The 24,891-nt window shown below is 44.5% G+C and overlaps 2 protein-coding genes across 5 annotated transcripts; one reads left to right on the plus strand and one right to left on the minus strand.

The window, feature by feature from the left end:
* Positions 1–13,215: 13,215 nt before the first annotated feature.
* On the plus strand, positions 13,216–18,153 carry LOC123092496 (probable RNA-binding protein ARP1). Of its 4 annotated transcripts, none has more exons than XM_044514288.1 (6): positions 13,216–13,544; positions 13,622–13,829; positions 13,931–14,090; positions 17,083–17,122; positions 17,233–17,506; positions 17,800–18,153. In XM_044514288.1, the coding sequence occupies exons 1-6, from the start codon at positions 13,347–13,349 to the stop codon at positions 17,823–17,825; spliced, it is 906 nt and encodes a 301-aa protein (XP_044370223.1). In that variant the 5' UTR covers positions 13,216–13,346; the 3' UTR covers positions 17,826–18,153. The 4 variants fall into 4 exon arrangements, with proteins under 4 accessions (XP_044370223.1, XP_044370225.1, XP_044370224.1 ...); XM_044514290.1 differs by having other exon boundaries at positions 13,217–13,544; positions 17,236–17,506; XM_044514289.1 differs by having other exon boundaries at positions 13,218–13,544; positions 13,934–14,090.
* A 1,150-nt stretch (positions 18,154–19,303) lies between these two features.
* LOC123092495 (probable sugar phosphate/phosphate translocator At3g11320) lies at positions 19,304–22,939 on the minus strand. Its single transcript, XM_044514287.1, has 4 exons — positions 22,297–22,939; positions 21,319–21,422; positions 20,863–21,091; positions 19,304–19,868 (listed from the first exon to the last, which is right to left on the minus strand). Exons 1-4 carry the CDS (start codon positions 22,780–22,782, stop codon positions 19,719–19,721), a joined length of 969 nt encoding a protein of 322 aa, XP_044370222.1. The 5' UTR covers positions 22,783–22,939; the 3' UTR covers positions 19,304–19,718.
* Between the last annotated feature and the right edge of the window lie 1,952 nt (positions 22,940–24,891).

Genomic DNA, 24,891 nt, shown 5'->3' on the forward strand with positions numbered 1-24,891 from the left:
TCCATGATTGAAACCCCCTCCAGCAGAGTGCCGGAAAAGGCCCCAAGATGGGATCTCATGGGAACAGAAGCTTGCGGCAGCGAGAAAGTATTTTCGGTGTGTCCCATGGTATAGGGGGCATATTTGGGTACTTATGGAGCAAGAATTAGGGCTAGAGGGTCTATGAGGGACCCACAAGCCAGGGGGCGCGCCCCCCTAGGGCACGCCCCTAGGGCTTGTGGCCGCCTGGTAGGTCTTCTAGCCTCATCTCCAAGTCTCCTGGGTTTCTTCTGGTCCAAGAAAAAACACCGTAAAGTTTTATTCCGTTTGGACTCCGTTTGATATTCCTTTTTTGTAAAAGTCTAAAACAAGGGGGAAAATAGAAACTGTCACTGGGCTCTAGGTTAATTGGTTAGTCCCAAAATTAATCTAAAATAGCATATTAATGCATATAAAACATCCAAAACAGATAATATAATAGCATGGAACAATCAAAAATTATAGATACGTTGGAGACGTATCAAGAACATAAGATGAAATTGTTTGTAGGGTACGAAACCACCTTAAAATTATCCTTTCCGATCTATCTATTGAGCTATTCATATAAATGTCACAAACAACCCTAGAGTTCGTACTAAAATAACACCATATGATACACATCAACCAACTCTAATGTCACCTAGATACTCCAATGTCACCACAAGTATCTGTTAGTTGATTATTAAATATGCATGAAACTACTTCATATTCATAATATTCAATCCAACAGAAAGAACTTCAAAGAGTGCCCCAAGATTTCTACCGGAGAAAGTACGATGAAAACATGCATCAACCCCTATGCATAGATTACCCCAATGTCACTTGGGAATCCGCGAGTTGAGTGCCAAAACATACATCAAGTGAACCAATATAATACCTGAAGGAAATATGCCCTAGAGGCAATAATAAAGTTATTATTTATTTCCTTATTTCATGGTAAATGTTTATTATTCATGCTAGAATTGTATTAACCGGAAACATAATACATGTGTGAATACATAGACAAACATAGTGTCAGTGGTATGCCTCTACTTGACTAGCTCGTTAATCAAAGATGGTTAAGTTTCCTAACCATAGACATGAGTTGTCATTTGATTAACGGGATCACATCATTAGGAGAATGATGTGATTGACTTGACCCATTCCGTTAGCTTAGCACTTGATCGTTTAGTATGTTGCTATTGCTTTCTTCATGACTTATACATGTTCCTATGACTATGAGATTATGCAACTCCCGTTTACCAGAGGAACACTTTGTGTGCTACCAAACGTCACAACGTAACTGGGTGATTATAAAGGATCTCTACAGGTGTCTCCGAAGGTACATGTTGAGTTGACGTATTTCAAGATTAGGATTTGTCACTCCGATTGTCGGAGAGGTATCTCTGGGCCCTCTCGGTAATGCACATCACTATAAGCCTTGCAAGCAATGTAGCTAATCAGTTAGTTGAGGGATGATGCATTACATAACGAGTAAAGAGACTTGCCGGTAACGAGATTGAACTAGGTATTGAGATACCGACGATCGAATCTCGGGCAAGTAACATACCGATGACAAAGGGAACAACGTATGTTGTTATGCGGTTTGACCGATAAAGATCTTCGTAGAATATGTAGGAGCCAATATGAGCATCTAGGTTCCGCTATTGGTTATTGACCGGAAACAGTTCTAGGTCATGTCTACATAGTTCTCGAACCTATAGGGTCCGCACGCTTAACGTTACGATGACAGTTTTACTATGAGTTTATAAGCTTTGATGTACCGAAGGTTGTTCGGAGTCCCGGATGTGATCACGGACATGACGAGGAGTCTCGAAATGGTCGAGACATAAAGATTGATATATTGGACGACTATATTCGGACACCGGAAGTGTTCCGGGTGATTTCGGAGAAAGCCGGAGTGCCGGAGGGGTTACCGGAACCCCCCCGGGGAAGTATTGGACCTTAGTGGGCCTAAGGGGAGAGAGAGGGCAGCAGCCCAGGAGGTGGCACCCCCCCATGGGGAGTCCGAATTGGACTAGGGGAGGGGGCACGGCCCCTCTTTCCCTCTCCCTCTCCCTCTCTTTCCTTCCCCCTTCCTCCTTCCTAGTGGGACTAGGAAAGGGGAGTCCTACTCCCACTAGGAGGAGGACTCCCCCCTCCTTGGCGCGCCCCCTAGGGCCGGCCAGCCTCCCCCCTTGCTCCTTTATATACAGGGGCAGGGGGGCACCCCAAGACACACAAGTTGATCTTCGTGATCGTTCCTTAGCCGTGTGCGGTGCCCCCCTCCACCATATTCCATCTCGGTCATATCGTTGCGGTGCTTAGGTGAAGCCCTGCGTCGGTAGAACATCATCATCGTCACTACGCCGATGTGCTGACGGAACTCATCCCCGACGCTCTGCTGGATCGGAGCCCGGAGATCGTCATCGAGCTGAACGTGTGCTGAACTCGGAGGTGTCGTACGTTCGATGCTTGGATCGGTCGGATCATGAAGACGTACAACTACATCAACCGCGTTGTCATAACGCTTCCGCTTACGGTCTACGAGGGTACGTGGACAACACTCTCCCCTCTCATTGCTATGCATCACCATGATCTTGCGTGTGCGTAGGAAATTTTTTGAAATTACTACGTTCCCCAACAGTGGTATCAGAGCCAGGTTTTATGCGTAGATGTTATATGCATGAGTAGAACACAAGTGAGTTGTGTGCGATACAAGTCATACTGCTTACCAGCATGTCATACTTTGGTTCAGCGGTATTGTTGGATGAAGCGGCCCGGACCGACATTACGCGTATGCTTACGCGAGACTGGTTTTACCGCCGTGCTTTGCACACAGGTGACTAGCGGGTGTCTGTTTCTCCAACTTTAGTTGAACCGAGTGTGGCTACGCCCGGTCCTTGTGAAGGTTAAAACAGCACTAACTTGACGAACTATCATTGTGGTTTTGATGCGTAGGTAAGAACGGTTCTTGCTCAGCCCGTAGCAGCCACGTAAAATTTGCAACAACAAAGTAGAGGACGTCTAACTTGTTTTTACAGGGCATGTTGTGATGTGATATGGTCAAGACGTGATGCTATATTTTATTGTATGAGATGATCATGTTTTGTAACCGAAGTTATCGGCAACTGGCAGGAGCCATATGGTTGTCGCTTTATTGTATGAAATGCAAACGCCCTGTAATTGCTTTACTTTATCACTAAGCGGTAGCGATAGTCGTAGAAGCAATAGATGGCATAACGACAACGATGCTATGATGGAGATCAAGGTGTCGTGCCGGTGACGATGGTGATCACGACGGTGCTTCAGAGATGGAGATCACAAGCACAAGATGATGATGGTCATATCATATCACTTATATTGATTGCATGTGATGTTTATCCTTTATGCATCTTATCTTGCTTTGATTGACTGTAGCATTTTAAGATGATCTCTCACTAATTATCAAGAAGTGTTCTCCCTGAGTATGCACCGTTGCGAAAGTTCTTCGTGCTGAGACACCACGTGATGATCGGGTGTGATAGGCTCTACGTTCAAATACAACGGGTGCAAAACAGTTGCACATGCGGAATACTCAGGTTAAACTTGATGAGCCTAGCATATACAGATATGGCCTCGAAACACGGAGACCGAAAGGTCGAGCATGAATCATATAGTAGATATGATCAACATAGTGATGTTCACCATTGAAAACTACTCCATCTCACGTGATGATCGGACATGGTTTAGTTGATTTGGATCACGTGATCACTTAGATGACTAGAGAGATGTCTGTCTAAGTGGGAGTTCTTAAGTAATATGATTAATTGAACTTAAATTTATCATGAACTTAGTCCTGGTAGTATTTTGCAAATTATGTTGTAGATCAATAGCTTGCGTTGATTTCATATGTTTATTTTGATATGTTCCTAGAGAAAATTGTGTTGAAAGATGTTAGTAGCAATGATGCGGATTGGATCCGTGATCTGAGTTTTATCCTCATTGCTGCACAGAAGAATTATGTCCTTAATGCACCGCTAGGTGACAGACCTATTGCAGGAGCAGATGCAGACGTTATGAACGTTTGGCTAGCTCAATATGATGACTACTTGATAGTTTAGTGCACCATGCTTAACGGCTTAGAATCGGGACTTCAAAGACGTTTTTTGAACGTCATGGACCATATGAGATGTTCCAGGAATTGAAACTAATATTTCAAGCAAATACCCGAGTTGAGAGATATAAAGTCTCCAACAAGTTCTATAGCTAAAAGATGGAGGAGAATCGCTCAACTAGTGAGCATGTGCTCAGATTGTCTGGGTACTTCAATCACTTGAATCAAGTGGGAGTTAATCTTCCAGATAAGATAGTGATTGACAGAATTCTCTAGTCACCATCACTAAGTTACTAGAACTTTGTGATGAACTATAGTATGCAAGGGATGACAAAAATGATTCCCGAGCTCTTCGTGATGTTGAAATCGACGAAGGTAGAAATCAAGAAAGAGCATCAAGTGTTGATGATTGACAAGACTGCTAGTTTCAAGAAAAGGGCAAAGGGAAAGAAAGGGAACTTCAAGTAGAATGACAAGCAAGTTGTCACTCCCGTGAAGAAGACCAAAGCTGGACCAAAGCCTGAAACTGAGTGCTTACACTGCAAAGGAAATGATCACTGGAAGCGGAAATGCCCTGAATATTTGGTGGATAAGAAGGATCGCAAAGAGAACAAGGGTATATTTGATATACAGGTTATTGATGTGTGCCTTACTAGTGTTTATAGTAGCCCCTGCGTATTTGATACTTGTTCGGTTGCTAAGATTAGTAACTCAAAACAGGAGTTACAGAATAAACAGAGACTAGTTGAAGGGGAAGTGACGATGAGTGTTGGAAGTAGTTCCAAGATTGATATGATCATCATCACACACTCCCTATATTTTCGAGATTTGTGTTAAACCTAAATAAATGTTATTTGGTGTTTGCGTTAAGCATAAATATGATAAGATCATGTTTATTGTGATACGATTATTCATCTAAGATAGAGAATAAATTGTTATTCTGTTTACATGAATAAAACCTTCTATGGTCTTACACCCAATGGTGATGGTTTATTGAATCTTGATCATAGTGATACACATATTCATAATGTTGATGCCAAAAGATGCAAAGTTAATAATGATAGTGCAACTTATTTGTGGCACTGTCGTTTGGGTCATATCGATGTAAAGCGCATGAAGAAACTCCATAAAGATGGATTTTCGGAATCACTTGGTTATGAATCAGTTGATGCTTGCAAACCGTGCCTTTTGGGCAAGATGACTAAAACTCTGTTCTACGGAACAATGGAACGAGCTACTAACTTGTTGGAAATAATACATACCGATGTATGGAGTTCAATGAGTGTTGATGCTCGTGGTAAGGTATCGTTATTTTCTGACCTTCACAGATGATTTGAGCAGATATGTGTATATCTACTTAATGAAGCACAAGTCTGAAACATTTGAAAAGTTCAAAGAATTTTAGAGTGAAGTGGAGAATCATCGTAACAAGAAAATAAAAGTTTCTACAATCTGATCGTAGAGAAGAATATTTGAGTTACGAGTTTGGCCTTCATTTTAAACAATATGGAATAGTTTCACAGCTCATGCCACATGGAACACCACAGCATAATGGTGTGTCCGAACGTCGTAACTGCACTTTATTGGATATGGTGCGATCTATGATGTATCTTACCGATTTACCACTATCATTTTGGGGTTATGCATTAAAGATAGCTGCATTCACTTTAAATAGGGCACGATCTAAATCCGTTCAGATGACACCGTATGAACTATGGTTTAGCAGTAAACCTAAGCTGTCGTTTCTTAAAGTTTGGAGTTGCGATGCTTATGTGAAAAAGGTTTCAACCTGATAAGCTCGAACCCAAATCGGAGAAATGCGTCTTCATAGGATACCCAAAGGAGATTGTTGGGTACACTTCTAATCATAGATCCAAAGGCAAAATATTCGTTGCTAAGAATGGATCCTTTCTAGAGAAGGAGTTTCTCTCGAAAGAAGTGAGTGGGAGGAAAGTAGAACTTGATGAGGTAACTATACCTACTCCCTTGTTGGAAAGTAGTTTATTACAGAACTTAGTTCCAGTGATTCCTACACCAATTAGTGAGGAAGTTAATGATGATGATCATGAAACTTCAGATCAAGTTGCTACCAAACCTCGTAGGTCTTCCAGAGTAAGATCCGCACCGGAGTGGTGGTAATCATGTTCTGGAAGTCATGTTACTAGACCATGATGAACCTACGAACTATGAGGAAGCGATGATGAGCCTAGATTCCGCGAAATGGCTTGAGGCCATAAAATTTGAGATATGATCCATGATGAGAACAAAGTATGGACTTTGATTAACTTGCTCGATGATCGGCAAGCCATGTTAAATAAATGGATCTTCAAGAGGAAGACGGACACTGATAGTAGTGTTACTGTCTACTAAGCTCGACTTGTTGCGAAAGGTTTTCAACAAGTTCAAGGTGTTGAATACGATGAGATTTTCTCACTCGTATCGATGCTTAAGTCTGTCTGAATCATGTTAGCAATTGCCACATTTTATGAAATCTGGCAAATGGATGTCAAAATTGCATTCCTTAATGGATTTTTTAAAAGAAGAGTTGTATATGATGCAACCAGAAGATTTTGTTAATCCTAAAGGTGCTAACAAAATGTGCAAGCTTCAGCGATCCATCAATGGACTGGTGCAAGCATCTCGGAGTTGGAATATACGCTTTGATGAGTTGATCAAAGCATATGGTTTTATACAGACTTTTGAAAAGGCTTGTATTTACAAGAAAGTGAGTGGGAGCACTACAGCCTTTCTGATAAGTATATGTGAATGACATATTATTAATTGGAAATGATGTAGAATTTTCTGGAAAGCATAAAGGAGTGTTTGAAAGGAGTTTTTCAAAGAAAGACCTCGGTGAAGTTGCCTACACATTGACCATCAAGATTTATATAGATAGATCAAGACGCTTGATAAGATTTTTCAATGAGTACATACCTTGATAAATTTTTTGAAATAGTTCAAAATGGAACAGTCAAAGAAGGAGTTCTTGCCTGTGTTGCAAGGTGTGAAGTTGAGTAAGACTCAAGACCCGACCATGGCAGAAAATAGAAAGAGAATGAAAAGTCATTCCCTATGCCTCAGTCATAGGTTCTATAAAGTATGCTATGCTGTGAACCAGACCTATTGTATACCTTGCTCTGTGTTTGGAAAAGGAATACAATTTTGATCTAATAATAGATCACTGGACAGCGGTCAAGAATATCCTTAGTAAGGACTAAGGAAATACTTCTCGATTATGGAGGTGATAAAAGAGCCCGTCGTAAAGAGTTACATTGGTGCAAGCTTTTACACCAATCCAGATGACTCTAAGTCTCAATCTGGATACATATTGAAAGTGGGAGCAATTAGCTAGAGTAGCTCCATGCAGAGCATTGTAGACATAGAATATTTGCAAAATACATACGGCTCTGAATGTGACAGACCCGTTGACTAAACTTCTCTCACGAGCAAAACATGATCATACCTTAGTACTCTTTGGGTGTTAATCACATAGCGATGTGAACTAGATTATTGACTCTAGTAAACCCTTTGGGTGTTGATCACATGACGATGTGAACTATGGGTATGAATCACATACAGATGTGAATATTGGTGTTAAATCACATGGTGATGTGAACTAGATTATTGACTCTAGTGCAAGTGGGAGACTGAAGGAAATATGCCCTAGAGGCAATAATAAAGTTATTATTTATTTCCTTATTTCATGGTAAATGTTTATTATTCATGCTAGAATTGTATTAACCGGAAACATAATACATGTGTGAATACATAGGCAAACATAGTGTCACTGGTATGCCTCTACTTGACTAGCTCGTTAATCAAAGATGGTTAAGTTTCCTAACCATAGACATGAGTTGTCATTTGATTAACGGGATCACATCATTAGGAGGATGATGTGATTGACTTGACCCATTCTGTTAGCTTAGCACTTGATCGTTTAGTATGTTGCTATTGCTTTCTTCATGACTTATACATGTTCCTATGACTATGAGATTATGCAACTTCCGTTTACCGGAGGAACACTTTGTGTGCTACCAAACATCACAACGTAACTGGGTGATTATAAAGGAGCTCTACAGGTGTCTCCGAAGGTACATGTTGAGTTGACGTATTTCGAGATTAGGATTTTTCACTCCGATTGTCGGAGAGGTATCTCTGGGCCCTCTCGGTAATGCACATCACTATAAGCCTTGCAAGCAATGTAGCTAATCAGTTAGTTGCGGGATGATGCATTACATAACGAGTAAAGATACTTGCTGGTAACATACCGATGGCAAAGGGAACAACGTATGTTGTTATGCGGTTTGACCGATAAAGATCTTCGTAGAATATGTAGGAGCCAATATGAGCATCCAGGTTCCGCTATTGGTTATTGAACGGAAATAGTTCTAGGTCATGTCTACATAGTTCTCGAACCCGTAGGGTCCGCACGCTTAACGTTACGATGACAGTTTTACTATGAGTTTATAAGCTTTGATGTACCAAAGGTTGTTCGGAGTCCCGGATGTGATCACGTACATGACGAGGAGTCTCGAAATGGTCGAGACATAAAGATTGATATATTGTACGACTATATTCGGACATCGGAAGTGTTCCGGGTGATTTCGAAGAAAACCGGAGTGCCGGAGGGGTTACCGGAACCCCCCGAGGAAGTATTGGGCCTTAGTGGGCCTGAGGGGAGAGAGAGGGCAGCAGCCGAGGAGGTGCCCTCCCTCCCATGGGGAGTCCGAATTGGACTAGGGGAGGGGGGCGCGGCCCCTCTTTCCCTCTCCCTCTCCCTCTCTTTCCTTCCCCCTTCCTCCTTCCTAGTGGGACTAGGAAAGGGGAGTCCTACTCCCACTAGGAGGAGGACTCCCCCCTCCTTGGCGCACCCCATAGGGCCGGCCGGCCTCCCCCCCCCTCCCCCTTGCTCCTTTATATACGGGGGCAGGGGGCACCCCAAGACACACAAGTTGATCTTCGTGATCGTTCCTTAGCCGTGTGCGGTGCCCCCCTCCACCATATTCCATCTCGGTCATATCGTTGCGGTGCTTAGGCGAAGCCCTGCGTCGGTAGAACATCATCATCGTCACCATGCCGTCGTGCTGACGGAACTCATCCCCGACGCTCTGCTGGATCGGAGCCCGGAGATCGTCATCGAGCTGAACGTGTGCTGAACTCGGAGGTGCCGTACGTTCGGTGCTTGGATCGGTCGGATCGTGAATACGTACGACTACATCAACCGCGTTTGTCATAACGCTTCCGCTTACGGTCTACGAGGGTACATGGACAACACTCTTCCCTCTCGTTGCTATGCATCACCATGATCTTGCGTGTGCGTAGGAAATTTTTTGAAATTACTACATTCCCCAACAATACCCCATTGTCACCACGGGTATTCATATGCAAGACATACATCAAGTGTTGTCAAATCAATAAAAGTATTCAATTCGATAATAGTGAAACCTCAAAGGTAAAAACTCAATTCATCACAACAAGATAGAGAGGGAGAAACACCATATGATTCAACTATATTTAAAAAGTTCATGGTACATCAAGAACATACCAAATCAAGAACACGAGAGAGAGAGAGAGAGAGATCAAACACATATCTACTGGTACATACCCTCAGCCCCGAGGGTGAACTACTCCCTCCTCGTCATGGTGGCAGCCGTGATGATGAAGATGGCCTCCGGTGATGATTTCCCCCTCCGGCAGGGTGCCAGAGAAGGCCTCCAGATGAGATCACTTCAGTACAGAGGCTTGCAGCGACGGAGCGGAAGTTCTAGGTTTCTTTCTGGGTTTTTTGGTATTTATAGGAATTTTTGGCGTCGGTCTCACATCAAGGGGGCCGACGAGGGAGCGACAATCTTGGTAGGCCCTCCCCGAGGGGGAGGGCACGTCGTGTGAGCTTGCTGCTTCCTCGTGAGGCTTCTGGTCCTCCCACGAAGCTTTGGAGGTCTATTTTGGTCCACAAAAAATCACCATAAATTTTCATCCCATTCCGAGAACTTTTATTTCTGCACAAAAAATAACACCACGGTAGTTCTGCTGAAAACAACATCAGTCAGGGTTAGTTCCATTCAAATCATACCAAAACCATATAAAATTGTTGTAAACATGGCATGAATACTTCATAAATTATAGATACGTTGGAGACATATCACACTCCAATACTTCTCCTACCCAAGGAAAATCTGTGAGAGAGTGATTGAGTGTTGAGAAGACTATGTTTGAAGCACAAGAGTAAGGAGTTCATGATCGACAATAATATTTATTACCTTCTGGAGAGTGTTGTCTCCTAGATCGGTTAGGTGTCACTTGGGATCCTCCAAGATCATGTGGAGTTGAACCAAGGAGTTTGTAAGGGCAAGGAGATCACCTACTTCGTGTAGATCTACTCCGAGTGAGGCTAGTCCTTTGTGGATGTAAGCCATGGTGGAATAGACAAGGTTGCTTGTTCGTGGACCCTTCGTGGGTGGAGCCCTCTATGAATTCGCGTAGCCGTTACCCTCAGTGGGTTGAAGTCTTCATCAACGTGGATGTACCATAGCACGACCTATTAGAACCATGCCAAAAATCACAGTGTCATCATTGCGTTTGATTTCTCCGATCCCTCACTTACGTTCATATGCAATGTCTTTACTTTCTGCTGCACAACTCTTAGACTTTGCATGTGTAGGGTGTTACTTGAATTGGTAGAAGTGATAAAACTTGGACACAACTAAAATTGGGAAAATGACAAGTTTTTATTTGGTCAAGTAGTCTAATCACCCCCCCCCTCTAGACATATTTCGATCCTACATCTTTCTCGGAGCATCTGACACGCGCCAGTCAAGCGCAAGCACGGGCCCGGTTGGCAAGGCCGGACCAACCAGCCAGGGGCCAAAGGCAGCCGACAGACCGGGATCCGGCTCAATCGTCACGCGCGAGGCCAAAGGCCATCGATAGGCAGGTTCGGCTCAGCCATTGCGGGTGAGGCAACACACAGCACGGGCATCGCAGGCGTGTGACCCGCCAACTAGCACTACCGGTCTAACCCGCTCGGGGCCAAAGGCCACCAATAGGCGGGGTCCGGCTAGCCTGACGCGAGCGTGTTGGTGTGCGTAGTGCCATCGCGGGTGCTCCCGATGCCGCCCCATGACTTTGGCTCAACGTGAGCCCCGTGGTCCTCCTGTCAGGGACCGCCCAACCAGGTCACCCAGACGCGTATCGTCTGGATAGATCAGACGGCACAAAGAGCCCCCGAGAGGCCCTCGCGGCAAGCTACCGTGAAATGGATGGTCAAAGGCTCTCTTCTCCTTTAACGAGCGCCACGAGACAAATACTCCGGCATCCTTTATAAGTGTAATGTGTTCTAAGGCTTGTAGAAGCAAGAGGCCATCCTATAGAGCAATCTTTGGAAGAACACACCTATATGAGCCCGACTGTTGATCATAGTCTATTTGATAGGGTAATCTCTAGGAAGCTGATAAATAGGTTAGGAGTGTGACTAATATACTCCACCCGCGGGGTTAGCCTTCGGCAGCCTAGTACCGGTAAGACAATTGGTGAAACTTTTAAATGTCAAACTGATAATTTAAGGCATAGTCCATTGTTCAATTGTGAAGAAGTACAAACCTATGCTTTAGGTGGATGTTAAACCTTAACCGGCCTCCACTGAAAAGTATCGGTATATCAAAACAACGTTTTGGAACATAGGACAATATAATGTCTTCGAGATCTGGTGGGGGGTTGTTGAATTATAGACGAGCCTTGGGTCATACATAAACCATAATTCCTCCCTAAGGCTCATGTGGGATGTCATGACATGGTGGGAAATTTAGTACCATACTGCTAGTGGAGGAGAGTTGAGACCTGTTTATAACGGATTCTCTTCATATGTTATTGGAGCTTGAGAAGGGGAGTGGCACATGCACGCTCCTCCTCCGATGTTCGTCATGCCTTGCCTCGCCCACGCACATGTCGTGTTTCATGAACGAGTCGAGCTGAGCTCAGATCTATGTCATACTTGCGCTTTATTTTGTCATTCGGGAATAATTAATCGGTTTGAGATTAATTACGAGTCTTTAATGGATGTGTCACTCTCTGAGACGTTGGACCATGTGTACAACTCCCAATCCGCCGGACTATATATTAGAGTTTTTGGCAACCCTAGGTGATACATTCAGTTCCTCCTTTCACACAACCCTAGCCGTCACTCCACTGCTCCAGTCACTGTTGTTACTTCCAGTGATCCATCCAGTTGACCGCGTACACGGCCAGAGAAGGCCTCCGGAACCCCGCTGATTGCCATCCTACACTGGGAAAAAGGCGATAAGGTTTTGAGGGAGCATCTTGGCACGTTTGCCCTCTTCGTCTTCGTCCTTCACCGACCCCATGGATGACGGCACCGCTGCTAAGAAGGCTGCGGAGGAAGCCGCAACTACCGCGGTTTTATCCTAGCCTAAACTAGCGAAGGGTATACGATCTGTTCACCCCCTATTTAACTGTTCATATGCTAGCTGTACTTACTGTCCACGTAAATATTTCGTTTATATGTTCGATACATGCTCATGGATTAAATAAATCAAAAAATGAGTAATACATCCAGCAAACTCGCTGTAGAGGACAGTGCAAGCACGTTGTGTGGAAAAGGCAAACTGCGGAGCCAGCTGTCTCCACCTTCTCCTCCCAGTCTGGCCGGCCCGGGCGTCCATCCGTTTTACTACTGCGAGCTAGTGTACATACAGTACGGATCTGCTGTCAATGAATCCTCAGAGAATACCAAAAACGAGACTGCGCATTTTTCACCTAGATCAGTTCTTTTCCATTTTTAATTGATAATAATAATGGGCCGGTTCATTCCCACGTAAATGGAAAATATCCTGCGTCCCATCGGCCCTTACCTGTCAGTGTCTACAACCTTCATCGCCCTCAATAAAAACACCGGATCTACAGGGCCAGCCAGGCCATTTTTGTTCGTTACACTGGACAGGACACCGGCAGAAGAGGTGACTCCCCCCATGGCGCAGCGCAGAGGCCGAGGGCAGAGGCGCCAGGCTAGAGGAGCACTGGACCAGTCCGACAGACGAGTAGTAGCGCTCCTGTTTCCGTTATCCACCCACCCCCCCTCCACCCTCGGAATTATAAACTCCGGTCTATATAAAAACCCCGCCCGGGTAGCCTCCTCACCAGTCGCCACCCCGTCGTGCATCGCCATTCAGCTCCGTCCGCGCGCCCTGCTCTCGTTGCGTCGTCGAGGTCGGCACGTAGGCTAATTAGTTGGGTGGCCATGACGATGCTGGGGCAGCCACAGGCGCAGCCGGCGGCGGCGTTCGGGGACACCACGCTGACCAAGGTGTTCGTGGGCGGGCTGGCGTGGGAGACGCACAAGGACACCCTCCGCGAGCACTTCGAGCGCTTCGGCGACATCCTCGAGGCCGTCATCATCTCCGACAAGCTCACCGGCCGCTCCAAGGGCTACGGCTTCGTCAGTCCCCTCTGCTTCCCTCCATTGCCATGCATGGCCGTGGTATGCTAGCTTCTGACGCGTTTTGCATGCAACAGGTGACGTTCAAGGAGGCGGAGGCGGCCAAGAAGGCGTGCGAGGACGGCACCCCGGTCATCAACGGCCGCCGCGCCAACTGCAACCTCGCCTCCCTCGGCGCCAAGCCGCGGCCCCAGCCGCCGCACCTCCTCCGCCCCTCGCCGCCGACCACCCCGGCGCCGCATCACATGCCAGCGCTCCCGTCCCCTCACCGCCAGCCCGCGCCAGGTACGCTCGCAAATCCAAATCCACGCGCGCTAAGCCAGTTGTTACTGCCGCCAACGTGCGTACTGACGGGCGATCACATGGCTCTGGAATTAATCAACTAGCAGCCATCGCGGTGGGGTCCAGGGGCGTGTCGCCGGTGCCGTGGTACTACCACCCTTCCACGACGCCGCCGCCGCCGCCGCAGGCCGCGCACTACGGCCACGGCGCTCACCAGCAGTACCACGGCGTCCTCCCGTTCTACCCCGCCGCCGCCAACTACGGGTACGTACGCACGTCGCACCCTAGCGGCACCTCCTGCATCACGTATGTTCTTCTTCCTCCTCGCGACGGCAATTCTTTTCGACGGCCGGCGCCTCGCGAGAGTTCTCTGCTACGTAGTAGTACGAGGATTCGTGTCCGGCGGCGGCGGCTGAGCGTGACCGGCGCGTGTCGCGCTCGCATGCAGGCGGCCGGCGAGGCGACGTGGTCCCCGGCCGTCAGGGGGCGCGGGGACCTGGTGGCGTGGGCACATGCGCGGCAGTGGCTCGCAGCACGCGACGCGACAAGGGACACGGGCACAGGCTGGACCTGGACCGGACCGCGCCCCTCGGCCAGCTGCCTCGTCGTGCCCTCACGTGCCCACGTGCCGGTCTGCACGGCAGCAGGGGAAAAAAGATTACATACAACGAAAAGAAAAGAAAATTAATTACCCGATCTGCCTTTCCTCGTCCTGTTTCTACAGCATCAATATTAAACTGAGCGCATCTCAAAAAAATTATGAGGCAAGAGCACTATAGATCCACAAACTTGTAATGAATGTGATGGTTTAGTCCACAAACTTGCAAAAGGTGATCACCTCATCCCTAAACTTGCAATGTATGTGAACATTTAGTCCAAAGCCAATCACAAGTTGACAAATGGCGCCACGCTGACCACGTCGTGGCACACCCGCTCAGCCTGGCGTTTTTACGAGAAACCCCTCCACCTTTACGGAAACCACACGCACGGTATATTTTTTTTATATCCATATTTTTTAATCAAAGGGTCCTCCTCCCGAAATTTTTATTAGAAAAGCCAATGCAAAATTCCACGTCAAGGATGATTCACTACTCTTGGCCATAACCTAAAGTAGCTGCCACAAAAACTTATTACATGCAACACGCTCATATATATCTTTTGATGTCTACTTTTTTGTATACACATTGTACCCTTTTCATTCATCTGAAATATATTTTTATGCAGACCTTTTTTTTAATACATGATTAATTTTTTTCTCATATATATGTTTTGATGTTTACTTTTTTCCATAAACATTGTACATTTTTTGTATACATTAGAAATATTTTTCTATACATGTTAACATTTTTAAATGCACGAGTAACATTTTCAATTATGCATGTAAATTGATTTTTATAATAGATATATTTAGAATTACAAGAAAAGGTAAAATTAAAGTAAAACTGTGGAAAAAAAAGCAAAAAATGCTCAATGCTTGCGGTCCCTAATTTGCTGGCCCATTCTGGGCGTTGCTTGACGCGAGGCTAGACTGTGTCTCGCTACAAGCAAGACAGTCACGCCCTCGCTAAGCCTGGTCCAGCATACGCCAGTGTTGTGCGAGCCCAACTTTCTAGATAGACGTCTCGCCTGTCCAGCAAGTTTTTTGTGTTCCGCTCAACAAAAAAATCAAGTTGTTTGTGTAGATGCAGCAAGTTTGGTCACACACACACACACAACTAAGTATAACCTTCCCTAGGAACAAACTAACTATGACCATTAGAAACATTTCATCTGAATGCAACGAACCACCACCACTGTCCATCACCCGCTCGACATCCTAGCGTGATGTAATGCAAATATGCAATTCTCGCCAAAAAAAATGCAAATATGCGTTGCCCGAGAAAAATAAGCATCGACTAATTGGTCGCATCTGTAAATGTTAAGTGGGTTGCCACCGTTTATGTGAAAATGATCATTATCTTGTGCTTGTTTAGTAGGATCTGTCACCAAATGCCAGTAAAACCCATTTGAGGCGCTCTCTGGATACTCAATCTCAGAAGTACATCATCATGTGGATTGGACACCAACAAAGAAAAACGTGTTGGACTATGTTGTTGTTGAAACCAGTACTGAAACCGTGTTAATTACTGCCAGTGGCAGAGGCAGGAATAATTCTTAGGTGTGGGGATAACTATCAAGGAGAAAACCATGTACATATAATGTAATTACGCAAGAGCTCACTAAATATTAGTTATATAAATACTTTGTGTTTAGCAAGCACAATCAAAATTCAAAATCAATCGATTAGTTTTGTCAATAGGGGATACCTAAAATATTTAAGCTTATTTTGGCAGACGGCAACAAAATTTGCTTCAAAATTCAAAGTTCAATTTCAATCCTAAATTAACTTTCATTCTTTACATTTTTAGAACGCTTTCATTCATTACTTGATCTTCTTATTCTATGCTATTTTGTGCTCAGTCGCGCTCGCGTCCTCGTATGGCCCGATTCAGTGCCGGCCACTGCCGCTCCCTGCTTGCTGTTTGCTGCTGCACACATTCGGCCATGCAGCGAAAGGATTTCCAGAATTTGAAACCGGCGAACGTGTGTTGATTTGTGCATGGAGTTGAACTTGCAAGACAACTTGCCGATCCATTAGGACCATCAGCAAGTCAGCAATCAACTCAGCTTGCTCAACACGTACAATACCAATATATACCAATATATACGACCACGGCTCAGCCGCCAACACCACGCCGTCCGCTGAGTCGCAGTAGATCATCACCGTCGTCTTCTAGATGGCCTATATATCGATCGTTTCTACTATATGTCTCTAAGTTGTGGTTATATTCTATTGTTGTCGCCAAGTTGAGTAATTAATATGCACACACACTATATATACCAATATATTTTTTGGTGGAATTTGAGGTATGGCAGTCGCCAATCCTAGCCAGATTGCTAGCACCGCCCTCTGGCATGTAGGCGCAAACGCAACAACGTTCATAATTTCTATAAAGGTGGAGGGGGTTTTCATAAAAATGCCGGGCCGAGCGGGTGTGCCACAACGCTGCCAGCGTGGCAACATTTGTCAACTTATGATTGGCTTTGGACTAAATGTTTACATACATTGCAAGTTTATGGATAAGGTGATCACCTTTTACAAGTTTGTGGACTAAACCATCACATTCATTGTAAGTTTGTGGGTTTGTAGTGCTCTTGCCTCAAAAATTATTAAACTGACCACTAATTTGTCTGCTTTGTGTGTTCATTCATTCAGCTACTCCCCAAACTACGTCACTGACCTGAGCTACAACGCGGTAAGTTACCTACCAGGATAAATGTTACTACTACCTTATGCTGCTGCAGTGTCACTCATGGTAGATCGAGAATTAACGAGTGTCACCTTGCTGCTTCCGTGACGTGACAGCAGAAGCTGGGCCAAGCGGCGGCGGCAGCGGCGCCTGGCGCGGGCGGGTCCTACATGCAGCCGCAGGGGCACTTCTCGTACCCGCCGGCGGCGGCGCATGGAGGCATGCTCGCGCCCAACGGCATGATGCCCGTGTACCCCTACTACCACTACCACTACCACGGCTCGCAGGGGCTGGGCGTCCCGGCCGCGCACTTCTTCCCGCCGGTCTCCGCCGCCGTGCCCACCGTGCCCGCCATCATCTCAAAGCCCACAGTCATGGTGCCTTCCAAAGGTAACCAACTTCGTCATCTCAAAGCTAGATTGTTACTCCCTTCGTCCCATAATGTAAGACGTTTTACGACATTACACTAGAGTCAAAAAATGTCGAGTAGTATTATGGTAGGATTAATTTAGGAAGAGTGAAAGGAACGAAAACCAGTAGCAGTACTGCTGAAACATCACGTCCCAGCTAGCAACCAGCAACGTGCGACACAGCTTTGTAATTGTATGGGCGCCATCTTAATATTTGCCGCGAAAGCTGGCGAGATCTGATCTTTTTTTTGCACTGTACGTACGTGTGCGCAGTGGAGCAGGTGGCTGGGTGCAGCTGAAGCCACGGTGACGGTGCGAGGAGTTAAAAGGAGGCCAACCAAAGGTGCTCGCCCGAGATCTGTCTGTCTGATTATAACAAGCTGCTGCACAAGAAGAAGAAGAAGAAGAAGCAGCGCTCGTCCACGTTCAATTCGTTCAATTCCCTCTAACTCCGTGCGCCCATGGGGTGGGCGCACGGCCCAGCAAAGTCTGTAACAAAGATTCATTCCGTCTCTCTCTCTCGTTTACCAACGTATTTTCAGTGGTAAACCCTTTTACCAAGTTGTCTGTAGTCCCATCGCTGCAAGGGGCAGTGAACCTGAATAAAATCCTCGTAATCTTCGGTCATTCTCTTGAGCTCGCAATGGTGTGTGTCTGAGCTCGCTGAGTCGGTGAACTTAGAGGTTGTTTGGTTTATAGCCACATTTTGCCATACCTCATCTTAGACATATTTGATCAAGTTAGATGGGTGTTTGGTTTTAGCTATACTTAAGATAAGAATTTTTTCATGAAAAGTGAACCCTTAGGCAAACCAAAGTGTGGCTAACAATTTGAGCAACTCAAGCAAGGCAAAAAATTAATGTGACAATATGTGGCAAAGATAAGTCACAATCCAAACAGCCTCTTAGTATCACACTGTTAAACTGCCTATATGCTGTTCAAGTTGTGCCTCCACTTTGAAAACAGAACTTGAGCGTATATTACCCGCTCTCACGCGTAAAAAAACACAGGATACCAGATTTGTATCACAACAAATCGGCTCCAAAACTACCATGCGAACGACAGTTGCCGGCCCAACTCCACACGATGGAGGTTTCAACGGTGCTATCCACTTTTGCTCAGCACATGAACGGCTTGATGTGCTGCATCGCTTCAAAATCGTCCAGACTGTGTCGTGTGTGTAGCAGCGTTCAATCGGGTCAACTCCACTATTATCGAATGAGATTACTTGAGCATATATTAGTGTATCGTATAGTTTGAACATACTATTCTCCTGTATTTAGGCACGCAATAGGATTTTGGAATCGGCTAGTCAAACTGTATTTAGGCACGCAATGTGTAAGAGAAAAATCTTGATATCGGCCCGAGCTCTGCTTACCTGCAGTTGTGCGATTTGTCATGCACCGCGATATTCTCGCACAACCCTGCATGGAAGTGTGTTGCAGAGAAAGTTTTAGCTTGAAATTTGTCCACAGACAAATCAAGAGATGAATACCTGAGTCATATACATGGTAAAGTTCATACACATGTCATAATTCACCAGAATAGAAGTCTCAAAACACTTGAAGGAATCGTTCCCGAAATGGCCACATCAGAGAGATTACACATTTGCTCACCAGGCAGACACAGCATCCGGCTTAAGTGTTTGCCCTTACAAAGCTTCAACAGGCAAGAACATTAATTAGCCGATCATTTGATGAGCTCCCTCAGAGTAAAGTACTCTATAAGAGAACAAAACAATCACCAACAGTTAACTGTGACTAATTTGAAGAAAGAATAGTGTCAACAAATTCAGTGTCATAATATATTAGGAGGTTCTTCGGCAAAGTTTGGTACATGCAATCTTCAAAAGAAGAGAACTGGAGTCATGAACTTACAATAACTGATGAATAACAGAGAACAATTTCCGAAAACTAAGCGTATCAACCAATGCTGGCAGTGTGAGCCACAGCTCACAATTCTCTAAACACAAAAAATTGTATTCTATTGATCATTTCCATTAGCAAAACAAAGTGCCTCTGCGATCCAAGGGAAAACTACAGGTATTATTGGACTTCTCTGTCCTTGTCATCCGGCTACATACAGCACAGAATCTGTTGCAATCGCCCCGGATGTAGTTCCCTGTCATATATTAGCTCTGGGCACCGACCGGACTGAGAAAGGACGGCCATATGTACGGTTTTCTGGGGAACTTAGGGTTTGCTCCGCTTTTTGGATTCACTGTAAAGAATGACGCCTATAACTGTGAGGGTGTAACCAAGCATTCCGGTTACAGACACAGGATTCTTGAAAATCAGAATTGAGACGACAACTGCGACAGCACCTTTTGCATTTCCAAGGACCTGGAAAGGAACGTGAATATATTAAATCGCCAAGCCACTCATTTGTTGAAACCAAGGACTTATCTACTGGTTGAACGAACTAAGACAACCTTGTGAGCAAAAACACAACACATAGTTCACCAAGTGCTATGCATTATGGTCAAAATAGAACAGTTTTGAGATATTCACTCAACAGATGCAGACAAATACGTATATTTACTAAACATTTTAATGATCAAAGAGCCAATATGAATTCCATAGCTACAATAATAGCAGTTCACCAGAATGGTAATGTAAATTCCAAAACATTTTGTACCAGGGATATTTCTAGAGTTTTGGTATTTGGGTCAGTAGCCCTCATCCAAAACACCCATAGTTTGAAGACAGATCCGTAAAATGCTTTAGGTGTATCACGCGTGCAAGCTACATTTAGTTATGGGCTTACTTGGGACACATGCCAATACTATTAACACAGCGGATTCATACTGTATCATTATTACCATTTAAAAACAATCGTGTATACTCCACTTAACAGTGAAACAAGCTCGCATAACAAAATGGTTCAACAAAACCTGAAGCTGTGTGCCCCACACGAATTATACAAACAAAAAATGAATTGTGATAAACATTTCTAGTAAAACGATATAGTGGCAGTTAGCATATTTGCAAGCTCAGCAACTCACTGGGGTTGACACAGCTGAAAAATAAGTAGCCATCTGCATCCATATTTAGAACAAATATTTTGATCCTATTATCAGTGTTGCCTCAAAAGGTACATTACATTAATTAAAAGCTATACTCTGCTGCGTATGTGAATTATATAAAGGATCACGAATAATAATTCCAGATCGTTTTACTACATTTTAAATTCAAATCTACAAGGTGGCAGGTTAATGGAAGAGATTTTGGCATAAAAGGCCACATGTAAAACAAGTTCTTGCGCAACCTGCTAAGCTATGCTCCAGTAACTTATGCACGGAATGAATTTAATTAACAGTGAGAAAGGATGACGTACCTGCAGAGTCAATGCGCTAGTATGTTTGGTCACCAAGAAATTGGTCAGATTGACAAAATATGACAAGCAAGAGTTGAACAACAGCAACCAAACAATGGTGAAATCCTTTTTGGCCAGTTCTATTGTAACGCCAACAACATTATCCTCCATAAAGAGGGTAGCAGGAAGCAAGAGAATGACAGCAATCGGAGCCATGTACAAGAGCAGGTTCATAGAATTAAGCTTCTCCCTGCAAGACGGCAGAATAGTCAAGAGTCATGATATAGCTTTTTTAGAAGGAAGAGCCAAAATATAACTATATACACAAAGCCTAGAAGTATACACACAACACCCAGTATATACCAAAAAAGACAAATCCTAGAAGCTTCCTATTTGTTGTCTATATATTTTGCTCATGAATAGTATAGAGCATCCATTTATAATGTGTCATCTATACAAATGAGATAAACTGATTACCCCTCAGACGACAGAAGAATTCCTTGCAACACGGTCTTCAACGCCCTTGCGGCAGTGGCTCCAATGCACATGATGAATCCAAACAGATGAAAGCTAGGCTCGCCCTGTAAATTTGGTTTGCGCACTAATAGTTAGTTAATGAAAAACATGCAAATCCAGCTCTCTCATAGACTAGAATAGAAACAGTTCACTAACTACAGAAGATACATGCAAGCCATAATCTACTAAATGTAGTGCTGCTACCATCATCCCACAATTTGCTGACCTAGTATGTTACACTGGGAATTACGACAGCTACATAAGGCAGCACCCATCGCAAGGGGCTCAACTTAATAATGCCACAACTAACATCATAAGGACTAATGGACAAATATAAAATCTTCCTTGTCAAGAGTATTCAAGCTATATATCATCAGCATCGACAAGTAATTTCTTTTTTCTATCTCCAATCTTATAATACTTACAAACCCATGAAGTTGAGATACAAATAAATATGGGGTTTTCCTGTAAAGGTCAATTTGGAAACTAAAATTTTCCCTGTGGAGTTTTATGGCAGAACAATTATATTTCCTCAGGGACCCAAACCAATCCCCCCCCAATGACATATGAATCATGCACACAATTAGTCAACCGGATTTCTCTCCAGACAACTAAATGGCTTTTAAAAGATTATAGGATGCCTGGACATGAGGCATAACTATTGCCCAGCCCAACTCATCATCCCTAAAGTTTTCCCTAGTTAAGAAAGTTGTGGACGTATCAGACAGCACGCTCAATCAACTTGAGGGAGTCACCTACCATTTAAGTCCAAGTAATTAGACACTATTGTGACAGATCCTCCTCTCCCCATCAGCTAGATCTCAGTCTCGCTGCTCCGGAATCCCGAGCTAGCGAAACCCGAATTCCCCTCAGATCCAACCCCGACACCAACAGATCTACCGAAAACGAGCGACGGAGAGGGAGCAGGTAATAACTTACGCCGCTGGCGATGACGACGCCGGTGACGACGGGGACGAGAGTGAGGTACGTGATCCACGACTCCCGCTTGACGGTCATGATGTAGGCGAATACGGCGGTGAAGAAAGGGGTGGTGGCACCGACGGCCTGGTTGAAGGAGACGGGCAGGTAGCGGAGCGAGACGTTGCCGGAGACGACGGAGCCGCAGAAGACGAGGCTGAGGGCGGAGATCTTGGCGAGCTGGACGCGGGAGCGCACGAGCTGCATGGGCACGATCCGGAGCCAGGCGATGGCGGCGTAGGAGAAGAGCGCGCAGGCGGACATGTGGCACATGGTGAGGAAGATGGGGTACTTGAAGCCATAGTTGCTGAGGAGGTACTTGTTGAGCAGGAGCACGCCGATGTTGGAGGAGTACCAGGCGGTGACGAGCCCGACCGTGAAGAAGCGCCCGTTGGCCGCAGCTCCCGCGCCGCCCGGCGCCGGCGACGCGCCGCCCTTGGCCGTCATCGCGGCTGGTCGCGCGCGGGCGCGCGTGGATCTGAGGAGGGGGGAGGCGCCGGTGGTGAGAATGACGGGGTGGGTTGGGTCGCGGTTGAATTGGTGGTGGGTTTGGGCACGGAGCGGAGGCGTGTGAGCTTGTGTTTATGGGAATTGGGAGGAGACGGCTCTCTCTGTCGGTGGATGCAGCGAGAACGGACGGGGGCGGGCGACTGGTTTTCTCCTTTCCCGATCTAAATTCGTTTCGTTTAGTATTTATAATTACTACTCATATTCATATTTATTCGTGTAGTCTTGTGCGATTGTTAATTAGGCATATTGCTGATATGTTGCAGTATTAAATGGGGAAAAGAATTATACTAATTTCATGTCATCATAACTTGCCATAGAATTAGAGTGCTATTAAGGTCATTTAAAATACCAATTCATGTTTAATCATTTCTTAATTTTCCGATACATGGCAAGTCAGATAAAAAAATATATGCGCATGCTTTTTAGCTACTAACCGCAACAAAAGACATTGCCGCAATGCCCAAAATTACTGACATTGGATTGATGAGACATAAATGAGCTGTGATCCGTCACCCGCAAAAAAATATATGAGAAATGAGTTGTGATCCATCACCGAGTTGAGTTTAAGGCACGTCACCTCCCCGCAACAAAATAGATTGAAAGATAAGGCATAAGGGGTCACCATTGTCGCAACTTGCGGGTTTGGTAACACGCCAGTTGCAAACAAATGGCATTGACGCTATGCCCAAAATTGCTGACATTGGATCAATGAGATGTAAAATGAGTTGTGATCCGTTGCCGAGTTGAGTTTAAGGCACGTCAACTCTTCGCGACAAAATAGATTGAAAGATAAGGCACAAGGGGCCATAATCGTCGCAACCTACGGGTTTGGGAACGTGTCATTTACAAAACATATCGATATGGGTTGCTCTAGCACGTCCAAGAAAGTAAAGGATCGTAATTTAGTATTGTATCATGTAATTTTAAATACCAACCCACATTTAACCCTTCCCTCAATTCATGATACATGTTAAAAGAAACTTTTTGAAAGTTCTTCTGAGCTAAAAAGTACAACAAATGACATTTACACTATGCAAAAATAGCTGATAATGGATCGATGAGATGTAAATGAGTTGTGATCGCGACAAAATATATTGGAAGATAAATCATAAGGAATCATAATTGTCGTTACCTACGGGTTTGAAAAAATGCCATTCGCAAACCCATACAGAGGTAGGAGATGATGTAACGAAGTGCAATAACATATCACCGCCAATGCTACAAGTTGTGTACATGTGTGCGAGATGACCAAATGTTTGTGATAAGGGTTGCACTACCAAAAAATAGCATCGGACCATATGGTGATGACATATAACACTAGCAAAGAGTTGTTTCTCTAAGATTTTTCTAACAAGATTGTGACTAAAAACCACAGATGCAGAATATGGATAGGAATGTGCATGTGTGAAATTTGGTAAAGTGATAAAATCATTTGTGGTCCATATTTATCATAATTTCAAAAAAAACATTACTTTACGTAATAAGTGTAACATTTGTTCATTTTACTTGATTTATTTTCCATAAATTTCTCTAAACTGATCAATCTTGTTCTAGTAGTGTCCTATTATTCAAGATGTTCTTGTCAAATCTTTATGATGTTATAATGTTTGTACTTTGTAATAGCAATGACACAATGTGCTTGTCACCTAATTTGTTCTATTAGGGTGTTCATCGCAAAGGAAAAATCCATGATGTGGAGGAGAGAGGAGAAAAAACATATAAAGCAAGTTCTTCACACACCTTAGTACGAGAAATATAAGTAACTTTTTAGCAAACTAGAACAATGCACTGCGTTGCTACACAGTATAAATATTATGTAACTAAATGTGATTCTGTAAATAAATGCTTACCAAAATATGTAACTAATTTACCTTATAATTTGATGAGAAGTTTCGTAAGTAAATTATGGTAAAAATGGTTCAGAAGATAAGTAAATTAAGATGATTGATTATCATAAGTGAAGGTGCGGTCAAATATGGCGGGGTGGGAAAAAAGGCTGGATGGAAAAAATCGATAAAGGGACATGGTCGTATAAGGGAAACCGGT

This window comes from Triticum aestivum, chromosome 4B, assembly GCF_018294505.1.
Source record: "Triticum aestivum cultivar Chinese Spring chromosome 4B, IWGSC CS RefSeq v2.1, whole genome shotgun sequence".
Classification (NCBI taxonomy): Eukaryota; Viridiplantae; Streptophyta; class Magnoliopsida; order Poales; family Poaceae; genus Triticum; species Triticum aestivum.

What these genes read in the sequence shown, in the direction of transcription:
- LOC123092496 (XM_044514288.1), top strand. Translation starts at nt 13,347, where the DNA reads ATGACGATGCTGGGGCAGCCACAGGCGCAGCCGGCGGCGGCGTTCGGG. An exon ending in CTGACCTGAGCTACAACGCG is followed by an intron (nt 17,123 to 17,232) that starts GTAAGTTACCTA and finishes GTGACGTGACAG; the next exon opens with CAGAAGCTGGGCCAAGCGGC. An exon ending in AGTCATGGTGCCTTCCAAAG is followed by an intron (nt 17,507 to 17,799) that starts GTAACCAACTTC and finishes ACGTGTGCGCAG; the next exon opens with TGGAGCAGGTGGCTGGGTGC.
- LOC123092495 (XM_044514287.1), bottom strand. Translation starts at nt 22,782, where the DNA reads ATGACGGCCAAGGGCGGCGCGTCGCCGGCGCCGGGCGGCGCGGGAGCT. An exon ending in GCGTCGTCATCGCCAGCGGC is followed by an intron (nt 21,423 to 22,296) that starts GTAAGTTATTAC and finishes CCAAATTTACAG; the next exon opens with GGCGAGCCTAGCTTTCATCT. An exon ending in ATTCTTCTGTCGTCTGAGGG is followed by an intron (nt 21,092 to 21,318) that starts GTAATCAGTTTA and finishes GCCGTCTTGCAG; the next exon opens with GGAGAAGCTTAATTCTATGA.